The sequence below is a fragment of the Pinus tabuliformis genome, chromosome 6 (genome assembly GCF_031772625.1).
Source record: "Pinus tabuliformis cultivar Carrire ecotype Pingquan chromosome 6, CPIR1, whole genome shotgun sequence".
Classification (NCBI taxonomy): Eukaryota; Viridiplantae; Streptophyta; class Pinopsida; order Pinales; family Pinaceae; genus Pinus; species Pinus tabuliformis.
In genome coordinates, this window is record NC_142292.1 from 697,399,843 (window position 1) to 697,411,469 (window position 11,627).

The following is an 11,627-nucleotide window of genomic DNA, read 5'->3' on the forward strand; positions in this document are numbered from 1 at the left end:
TCCATTTATTCAACTTCTTGGTCCTTGCAATAAAAACTTGAGACCTTTCATTTGAGTCAGTGTCATCCATTTCCTTGATCTTGGATTCTTCCAAGATACATTGAGCCCATAACTCATCAAAAGATGTAGTATCCTTCTTAGAGTAAATATTAGCTACAAAAATGCTTCAATCATGTGGCAAAGCATTTAATACACAAATGGTCATTTCAAAGTCAGAAATAGTTTCCCTTAGCCCTTGAAACTGATCCCTTATTTGTGATATCTTCATTAGATAAGTGGTTATGTCTTAACCCTTTCACTTATCTTATATAATTGATTCCTCAAGTAAATATTTAGACTTGGTGTACTTATAGAGTAAAAATTTACCAACTTATCATACATAGCCTTGGATGTCTTCAGATTAACAACAAAGGGAACAAGATGATCCTTAATGGATTATACACTGATCCTTTGTGCCCTCACTTATCCCTTCTTGTATTTTGTCTTCAGATTAACAACAAAGGGAACAAGATGATCCTTAATGGATTATACACTGATCCTTTGTGCCCTCACTTATCCCTTCTTGTATTTTTCTAATTATTGAGTATTTTATTTGCTTGGTTCAACAACTTCACCAAGAACATATTCCATGACATCATTTTTTGTGAGTGCCAAGTTAATCCTCTTCTTCCATGCTACGATATTTGCTGATCCAACGAGCTTTTTGCTTTCCTCGCAAATTGTAGCCAGATGATCTGTAAATTGAGACATAGAAGATAATATAAAGCTTACTTTGTTAGCCAAGAGTCCTTCTTCTTGATGATGTCTCCAACTATATTGATGTTTTTAAGACCTACAAGGAGACTTCAAATGATTTCCTAGAGTGATGATTAGGATTCCTTCAACAATGGTGTCTTCAAACAACTTCAAAGAGTGAAATATGATACCAAGATTCCTTGATGCTTCCTCTTCTTCAAGATGATGCACTAGAGAATCTTCAACAAATACATGTCCTTCCTTCCTTTGATGATGAGGTCTTCTTCAATGAAGGCTTGATGGATTAATCCTTCTTCTAGGTCAAGGGGTCTTCTTCTTCTTTCCTTGTATCCTTCTGTGAATAATTCCCCTTGAAAAGCAAACCCTTTAAGATGATCCTTCAGCTGCCTTCTCTTGTTCACCTTAGCTTTGAAATCAATTTGGAGAATGAACTAGGGGAGCTATTAATTCAAATTATTCCTAACCTTAATAATTTATTTTCAGATTTAGTTATCTTCTTGTGTTTCTTTATTATATATTTTCATCAAATAATTATCAAGAGAAAAAACAATAGAGAAAATGGACACATAAATTAGGCTCCAAGCCAGGGCAAAACCCCTCAAAGGGGAACCCAAAAAAATCTATTCTCTTCTTATAGAATCTGCTTCAAATGAGAAAACCAAGTCCCAAAACCCTAGAGAAAATCCTCCTCCAAGCATAAAGTTATCCCTCCAATAATACCTTCCGTTTAGGTCATATATCAACCAAACTCAACGAGGATCAATTATGCTTCAACCTGATTCTAGCTACAATTTTGAACCCTAGCTTTGACTTGCAATTTTTAGCTTTTCAGAAGCTGCAGAGACCCTAACCTTCACATGTGTGAGAGAATAAAGCCCAAAAACAAATTTTATTCTTATCGGTTTCTCCTTGATTCCTAGACCTTTGCTCTTGCTTTCTCCTTGTTCCCAACTTTAGATCAAACTTCTTCTTGAGAGGGATCAAATTGGTAACTAATGAGGTCAAAAATACTTCTATTTATACACATATGTCGAGTTCCAATTCCCTCTTTTAGGCCGACTTCTCACTACCAGGGCCGAATTGTGCTTGGAGGCTCATAGATTCACTTTCTGGACTCAAAATGAATATCTTTTTCATGTTACAACTTGCCCAATAGGGTCTTATATAATTGAAAAGGGCTCTCTTGAATTTTTTTCTTTTGTCATGAGAAACCCTAGAAGCATGAAGAACATAGATGACCATCAAAATGGAGCATGAAACCTGTTAGCGCTTGGAATTCACCTAGGCTGAGATAGACAAACTCTCAAGGCTACATCAAACCATTTCACCTCGTAGCTAGCCCTACGAGGTATGAGAAGGCTCTCTCGGGTCAGATTCGATAGATCTTTCAATATGATTAGGCTGACCGGATGACTTCAGGAATAAGTACATCAACATAATTAGCAACGGAACTATCACTCTGCCTGCTTCGATAATTAAGGTTCCTGGCAACCTTTCGTGTATTTTCAGCTTCTGCGTTGAAGTCGAGTTCTTTGGGTGCTTCATTACACCATTCATCAATCACTGGACTAAAATCATATTGTGGTTCTGCCCAGGCTATCCATTCAACAATTGTCCTAGCATTCTTCAAATCCTGAAGAATGACATCCTTGATGCCCTTATGCTGAACCTTTACAACCACATCCCGTCCATCCTTCAAACGACTTCGATGAACTTGGGCTATCGAAGCTGTGGCAAGAGGTGTTTCATCAAAATCCGTAAATATTTCACTTTTGGGCTTTCCCAACTCTTTCTCTATGGTCTGGTAAACCTCTGATAATGGACGAGGTGAAAGAGAGTCCTGTAACTGGTTGAGCAGCTGTATATAAACATCGGGAAGAACATCTGCACGGGTAGAGAGATACTGGCCTAATTTCACCCATAATCCTTCTAATTCAATCATGGCACTAAGAAGGCGATTAGCATTCCGTTCATGAGCTCTCTCCCATAGATCATCCCGTTTATCCACAGTAATCCATTCGTCCTTCTTCTGGATTGTCTTGTAATCCAAATATATTGTCAAGGCAACTGTAAATATTTTCAAACGCCTTCTGAAGTTGCTTCCCTGTCCCATTGACAAGAAGGGGATATGCACTTGCTTCCCTTTCCTTTGACTAGTTCCATCCAGTAGAATCCTCGTTTAAAGGACAAAATATATAACAATGGAGATGACTCCCACTCCAAAGACTATCTGTAACCTCCCCAAATAAAGGAATGATATAATATTAAATGCATTAACCTCATGGCAATTGTTCTCTTCTCACTTTACCGTGTAAATAACAAATAGCTCTCGTCCATCTAAACTTGAATGTGGTTTCTCCTTTCAATGGGCTTCAGGCTATCTGGCAGAGCATCTTATCACAATAATGGAAATCAACCCCTGGATGGAACAACGCTTGAAGAATGCCGAGAAGAAAAACGAATATGGGATTATTAAGTTAAAGCAACCATGTAGAGATATTGCTGCTTTACTCTGATGCCACCGCCACCATCAAACTTATCTACAATATATAGATACTCTGTTTCTCCATTTTGTAGATGATCAATTACAGGGAAACCATTATGACTATTGCTCTGTAGCATTGCAACTACATCTCCAACCTTAACGACACGTGGAAAATATGCAACCTTTTGATTTACACAAGCTTCTTTGGCAATCATATTGCGCATATACTGTTTTGGCCTCGATTCGAGCAATGGGATACCTCTCAGCCGAGCTTGCTCTTCATAAAATCCTCCATTAAAAACATCACCAACAGCCTTAGATATGAGAAGAACTAGCATAATCAGGGGCAAAAGCTGCAGATTGTTTGTGATTTCGACCATAATGACACAAAAAGACACGGTCATTCTCATGGATCCTCCAAGAAAAGACGCAGCTCCAGAGACACTTATTGCTGTCCTGACCTTTGAAAACATTGTGCTTAATGCAAATGCCATAGTAATCAGAGATAATGTGAAAGAATAAACAAGTAGAAAAGTCACTTTTGTATCTGATACAGCAAAGAGTCCAGTGACTTTGGCCATCAAAACCAAGATCAGAGAGGTGAAAGCACCCATTGCCTTGACTGAACCTGCATGATAATCTGCTAAACAATGACCCCTTGCATTTCATCTTTCGCTGTTTCACCATCTGCTCTATTCATAAAAGCAACAAAACCACAGTTCCGTTGCCTCCTTCGCTCTTCTTCTGTTCTTGGCCACATTAATTGGGTTTTTATCCCTCATTTCGTTGCCAGGCAAATTTAATATCCTCTTTTGGAGATATTGGCTCCATCAATGACCCCGCCTCTTCATGTTTTCTGGATTCAGCTTCGCCATCAATAAACACTTCCCTTTTGAACCTACCATGACAGATCAATTACATAAATTTAAACAATACATTAATGATTTCTTCTTCAAAACAGGGTTTTGAAGAAGAATAAATCTCTGACAAGAGACGGAGTCTAACATCGGCTCCATTTGGGATGGCAGCTGCCGCTTCGTGGAGGTGCCAAGAATCGCAGAACTTTGGGAGAGCAGACCGTGCCTCCACCATTGGGCAATGGAGTCATCATCAACAAATCAACACAGCTGAAGACTTATTTTCACACTGAAACTGAACTCAAACAAACTAAAAGCCAACTGAAACAAGATGCTGCCCTTGTTGTTGCTTATTTATTTACAAAACCTACTCTAATATGCTATACAAAGAATAGATCAAGTAATGCTAAAATGCCAAATTAACCACTCGAGTAAACCTGGAAATGATGCCGCTTGAGAATGCTGCCACGAAGTCACAGATGCAATTGCTGGCAGCCCTTCATGCACATACTGATCCTGGTCACCGAGAAGACAGCCCGATCTGTCAATCAAAGTGAAAAACATGTCCATATATGCCACAATAGGATCACGGAAACCGGCCTCTGTTGGCTGCCCCAACTCTGCAATACATACTTCCAGCTGCACATTGTCAATGTATACCTCTATAGGCAAATCTGTTATTTCTTGTTTCGATGGAGGAAGGATTTCCAAAAACTTTTTAGGGTCTTGGAAATCATATGACTGAATTTGCTCATCGAGATACTGAATCTCATTTTCAACTCTTTCAACAACTAACTCATAAAATCTAGTTTTGCCTTCAAAAAGAAGCTTCGGAGATTTCCAACATTGAAGGAAAATACTGAAAAATTCTTCATTAATTTCAATACCTGCTAACATCTCTCTAACTCCATCTAGAACTTCACAAAGTGCAGGGTCTGCCACATACCCTACCATTGCATGAACATATCAACAGGCACTGGAATGTCTGGATCGAGTTGGAGTCGCCAGGTGAATGATTCAGCCTTTCAAGTGTCTGATCATTGTCCACTATCAACAATCAAATCTGAACTTGATACATGTACTGGGGTGAAATTCAAATGAAGTGGTCGTATTCACAAGCTCACGGAGATTGACTGAAGCAGCGTTTATCTACTAACGCTGATGTAAAACAAAAGCGTTTTCGAAGGCTTTTGGCGTAACTTCAGGCTCCGTCTAAGACTTATGAAACAAACACATCAACCCACAAACAAGTTTGTTCTCCCCAGTATGGTCACCAATATGTTAGCGCTTGGAATTCACCTAGGCTGAGATAGACAAACTCTCAAGGCTACATCAAACCATTTCACCTCGTAGCTAGCCCTACGAGGTATGAGAAGGCTCTCTCGGGTCAGATTCGATAGATCTTTCAATATGATTAGGCTGACCGGATGACTTCAGGAATAAGTACATCAACATAATTAGCAACGGAACTATCACTCTGCCTACTTCGATAATTAAGGTTCCTGGCAACCTTTCGTGTATTTTCAGCTTCTGCGTTGAAGTCGAGTTCTTTGGGTGCTTCATTACACCATTCATCAATCACTGGACTAAAATCATATTGTGGTTCTGCCCAGGCTATCCATTCAACAATTGTCCTAGCATTCTTCAAATCCTGAAGAATGACATCCTTGATGCCCTTATGCTGAACCTTTACAACCACATCCCGTCCATCCTTCAAACGACTTCGATGAACTTGGGCTATCGAAGCTGTGGCAAGAGGTGTTTCATCAAAATCCGTAAATATTTCACTTTTGGGCTTTCCCAACTCTTTCTCTATGGTCTGGTAAACCTCTGATAATGGACGAGGTGAAAGAGAGTCCTGTAACTGCTTGAGCAGCTGTATATAAACATCGGGAAGAACATTCGCACGGGTAGAGAGATACTGGCCTAATTTCACCCATAATCCTTCTAATTCAATCATGGCACTAAGAAGGCGATTAGCATTCCGTTCATGAGCTCTCTCCCATAGATCATCCCGTTTATCCACAGTAATCCATTCGTCCTTCTTCTGGATTGTCTTGTAATCCAAATATATTGTCAAGGCAACTGTAAATATTTTCAAACGCCTTCTGAAGTTGCTTCCCTGTCCCATTGACAAGAAGGGGATATGCACTTGCTTCCCTTTCCTTGACTAGTTCCATCCAGTAGAATCCTCGTTTAAAGGACAAAATATATAACAATGGAGATGACTCCCACTCCAAAGACTATCTGTAACCTCCCCAAATAAAGGAATGATATAATATTAAATGCATTAACCTCATGGCAATTGTTCTCTTCTCACTTTACCGTGTAAATAACAAACAACTCTCGTCCATCTAAACATGAATGTGGTTTCTCCTTTCAATGGGCTTCAGGCTATCTGGCAGAGCATCTTATCACAATAATGGAAATCAACCCCTGGATGGAACAACGCTTGAAGAATGCCGAGAAGAAAAACGAATATGGGATTATTAAGTTAAAGCAACCATGTAGAGATATTGCTGCTTTACTCTGATGCCACCGCCACCATCAAACTTATCTACAATATATAGATACTCTGTTTCTCCATTTTGTAGATGATCAATTACAGGGAAACCATTATGACTATTGCTCTGTAGCATTGCAACTACATCTCCAACCTTAACGACACGTGGAAAATATGCAACCTTTTGATTTACACAAGCTTCTTTGGCAATCATATTGCGCATATACTGTTTTGGCCTCGATTCGAGCAATGGGATACCTCTCAGCCGAGCTTGCTCTTCATAAAATCCTCCATTAAAAACATCACCAACAGCCTTAGATATGAGAAGAACTAGCATAATCAGGGGCAAAAGCTGCAGATTGTCTGTGGTTTCGACCATAATGACACAAAAAGACACGGTCATTCTCATGGATCCTCCAAGAAAAGACGCAGCTCCAGAGACACTTATTGCTGTCCTGACCTTTGAAAACATTGTGCTTAATGCAAATGCCATAGTAATCAGAGATAATGTGAAAGAATAAACAAGTAGAAAAGTCACTTTTGTATCTGATACAGCAAAGAGTCCAGTGACTTTGGCCATCAAAACCAAGATCAGAGAGGTGAAAGCACCCATTGCCTTGACTGAACCTGCATGATAATCTGCTAAACAATGACCCCTTGCATTTCATCTTTCGCTGTTTCACCATCTGCTCTATTCATAAAAGCAACAAAACCACAGTTCCGTTGCCTCCTTCGCTCTTCTTCTGTTCTTGGCCACATTAATTGGGTTTTTATCCCTCATTTCGTTGCCAGGCAAATTTAATATCCTCTTTTGGAGATATTGGCTCCATCAATGACCCCGCCTCTTCATGTTTTCTGGATTCAGCTTCGCCATCAATAAACACTTCCCTTTTGAACCTACCATGACAGATCAATTACATAAATTTAAACAATACATTAATGATTTCTTCTTCAAAACAGGGTTTTGAAGAAGAATCAATCTCTGACAAGAGACGGAGTCTAACATCGGCTCCATTTGGGATGGCAGCTGCCGCTTTGTGGAGGTGCCAAGAACCGCAGAACTTTGGGAGAGCAGACCGTGCCTCCACCATTGGGCAATGGAGTCATCATCAACAAATCAACACAGCTGAAGACTTATTTTCACACTGAAACTGAACTCAAACAAACTAAAAGCCAACTGAAACAAGATGCTGCCCTTGTGGCTGCTTATTTATTTACAAAACCTACTCTAATCTGCTGTACAAAGAATAGATCAAGTAATGCTAAAATGCCAAATTAACCACTCGAGTAAACCTGGAAATGATGCCGCTTGAGAATGCTGCCACGAAGTCACAGATGCAATTGCTGGCAGCCCTTCATGCACATACTGATCCTGGTCACCGAGAAGACAGCCCGATCTGTCAATCAAAGTGAAAAACATGTCCATATATGCCGCAATAGGATCACGGAAACCGGCCTCTGTTGGCTGCCCCAACTCTGCAATACATACTTCCAGCTGCACATTGTCAATGTATACCTCTATAGGCAAATCTGTTATTTCTTGTTTCGATGGAGGAAGGATTTCCAAAAACTTTTTAGGGTCTTGGAAATCATATGACTGAATTTGCTCATCGAGATACTGAATCTCATTTTCAACTCTTTCAACAACTAACTCATAAAATCTAGTTTTGCCTTCAAAAAGAAGCTTCGGAGATTTCCAACATTGAAGGAAAATACTGAAAAATTCTTCATTAATTTCAATACCTGCTAACATCTCTCTAACTCCATCTAGAACTTCACAAAGTGCAGGGTCTGCCACATACCCTACCATTGCATGAACATATCAACAGGCACTGGAATGTCTGGATCGAGTTGGAGTCGCCAGGTGAATGATTCAGCCTTTCAAGTGTCTGATCGTTGTCCACTATCAACAATCAGATCTGAACTTGATACATGTACTGGGGTGAAATTCAAATGAAGTGGTTGTATTCACAAGCTCACGGAGATTGACTGAAGCAGCGTTTATCTACTAACGCTGATGTAAAACAAAAGCGTTTTCGAAGGCTTCTGGCGTAACTTCAGGCTCCGTCTAAGACTTATGAAACAAACACATCAACCCACAAACAAGTTTGTTCTCCCCAGTATGGTCGCCAATATGTTAGCGCTTGGAATTCACCTAGGCTGAGATAGACAAACTCTCAAGGCTACATCAAACCATTTCACCTCGTAGCTAGCCCTACGAGGTATGAGAAGGCTCTCTCGGGTCAGATTCGATAGATCTTTCAATATGATTAGGCTGATCGGATGACTTCAGGAATAAGTACATCAACATAATTAGCAACGGAACTATCACTCTGCCTGCTTCGATAATTAAGGTTCCTGGCAACCTTTCGTGTATTTTCAGCTTCTGCGTTGAAGTCGAGTTCTTTGGGTGCTTCATTACACCATTCATCAATCACTGGACTAAAATCATATTGTGGTTCTGCCCAGGCTATCCATTCAACAATTGTCCTAGCATTCTTCAAATCCTGAAGAATGACATCCTTGATGCCCTTATGCTGAACCTTTACAACCACATCCCGTCCATCCTTCAAACGACTTCGATGAACTTGGGCTATCGAAGCTGTGGCAAGAGGTGTTTCATCAAAATCCGTAAATATTTCACTTTTGGGCTTTCCCAACTCTTTCTCTATGGTCTGGTAAACCTCTGATAATGGACGAGGTGAAAGAGAGTCCTGTAACTGCTTGAGCAGCTTTATATAAACATCAGGAAGAACATCTGCACGGGTAGAGAGATACTGGCCTAATTTCACCCATAATCCTTCTAATTCAATCATGGCACTAAGAAGGCGATTAGCATTCCGTTCATGAGCTCTCTCCCATAGATCATCCCGTTTATCCACAGTAATCCATTCGTCCTTCTTCTGGATTGTCTTGTAATCCAAATATATTGTCAAGGCAACTGTAAATATTTTCAAACGCCTTCTGAAGTTGCTTCCCTGTCCCATTGACAAGAAGGGGATATGCACTTGCTTCCCTTTCCTTTGACTAGTTCCATCCAGTAGAATCCTCGTTTAAAGGACAAAATATATAACAATGGAGATGACTCCCACTCCAAAGACTATCTGTAACCTCCCCAAATAAAGGAATGATATAATATTAAATGCATTAACCTCATGGCAATTGTTCTCTTCTCACTTTACCGTGTAAATAACAAACAGCTCTCGTCCATCTAAACATGAATGTGGTTTCTCCTTTCAATGGACTTCAGGCTATCTGGCAGAGCATCTTATCATAATAATGGAAATCAACCCCTGGATGGAACAACGCTTGAAGAATGCCGAGAAGAAAAACGAATATGGGATTATTAAGTTAAAGCAACCATGTAGAGATATTGCTGCTTTACTCTGATGCCACCGCCACCATCAAACTTATCTACAATATATAGATACTCTGTTTCTCCATTTTGTAGATGATCAATTACAGGGAAACCATTATGACTATTGCTCTGTAGCATTGCAACTACATCTCCAACCTTAACGACACGTGGAAAATATGCAACCTTTTGATTTACACAAGCTTCTTTGGCAATCATATTGCGCATATACTGTTTTGGCCTCGATTCGAGCAATGGGATACCTCTCAGCCGAGCTTGCTCTTCATAAAATCCTCCATTAAAAACATCACCAACAGCCTTAGATATGAGAAGAACTAGCATAATCAGGGGCAAAAGCTGCAGATTGTTTGTGATTTCGACCATAATGACACAAAAAGACACGGTCATTCTCATGGATCCTCCAAGAAAAGACGCAGCTCCAGAGACACTTATTGCTGTCCTGACCTTTGAAAACATTGTGCTTAATGCAAATGCCATAGTAATCAGAGATAATGTGAAAGAATAAACAAGTAGAAAAGTCACTTTTGTATCTGATACAGCAAAGAGTCCAGTGACTTTGGCCATCAAAACCAAGATCAGAGAGGTGAAAGCACCCATTGCCTTGACTGAACCTGCATGATAATCTGCTAAACAATGACCCCTTGCATTTCATCTTTCGCTGTTTCACCATCTGCTCTATTCATAAAAGCAACAAAACCACAGTTCCGTTGCCTCCTTCGCTCTTCTTCTGTTCTTGGCCACATTAATTGGGTTTTTATCCCTCATTTCGTTGCCAGGCAAATTTAATATCCTCTTTTGGAGATATTGGCTCCATCAATGACCCCGCCTCTTCATGTTTTCTGGATTCAGCTTCGCCATCAATAAACACTTCCCTTTTGAACCTACCATGACAGATCAATTACATAAATTTAAACAATACATTAATGATTTCTTCTTCAAAACAGGGTTTTGAAGAAGAATCAATCTCTGACAAGAGACGGAGTCTAACAAAACCCATGCTAAAAAATAATATATATATATATATATATATATATATATATTTTTTTTTTTCTTGTACCATAAAATATACATAATGATTTTAATACATTGATAATCATGAAGACTGAAACTAGTTACATTTTCCAACAGTTGTGGCTTAGATACCTTGTTAAAAAAGAAAGGTTTTCTCTATCAATCCACTACAAAATCCAACTATTACATGCATTCTATTTTACAAGGATTAATGCCAATATTTTTTATTTGTTTACACATATATGCATCATTTTGCTTCTTAACCTCCATTTTGTTGACTACATAGCCATTCATCTAAATCCTTGCCTCATATTTAAAGGCCAACTATTAGAGTTAGTATTTCTTCTTCTCCTTGTTTAGCCATTTCTTGTTTCCTTTTCAATATCAAGGCCATGTATTTACTTCTTGCTATGAGAGGCCTTGAATTCCTTTTTCATGGAAGACCTTAATCATGGATTCCATTCAAATTTTAATGATAAAAATGGTTTTTATAAATGAAGGTGAGATCTACTAAGATGCCATTAATACCCTCTTCTTCAACTTCTCTTTTTGCTATCAACTTTTTTAATTGATTGCATACATATGCCATGCACTAAGTACCTCAAAATATTTTTTCGCAACTACCACATTGTGGAAATA

At 39.2% G+C, this 11,627-nt stretch overlaps 2 protein-coding genes across 2 annotated transcripts; both read right to left on the minus strand.

The window, feature by feature from the left end:
- Positions 1–5,512: 5,512 nt before the first annotated feature.
- LOC149260572 (uncharacterized) lies at positions 5,513–6,229 on the minus strand. The gene has a single exon (XM_089460143.1). It carries the CDS (start codon positions 6,227–6,229, stop codon positions 5,513–5,515), a length of 717 nt encoding a protein of 238 aa, XP_089316269.1.
- Positions 6,230–8,871: 2,642 nt separating this feature from the next.
- LOC149260573 (uncharacterized) lies at positions 8,872–9,588 on the minus strand. The gene has a single exon (XM_089460155.1). The coding sequence runs from the start codon at positions 9,586–9,588 to the stop codon at positions 8,872–8,874; it is 717 nt and encodes a 238-aa protein (XP_089316281.1).
- Between the last annotated feature and the right edge of the window lie 2,039 nt (positions 9,589–11,627).

Excerpts from the sequence above, each read along its gene's own strand:
- LOC149260572 (XM_089460143.1), bottom strand. The coding sequence starts at position 6,229 with ATGGGACAGGGAAGCAACTTCAGAAGGCGTTTGAAAATATTTACAGTT.
- LOC149260573 (XM_089460155.1), bottom strand. The coding sequence starts at position 9,588 with ATGGGACAGGGAAGCAACTTCAGAAGGCGTTTGAAAATATTTACAGTT.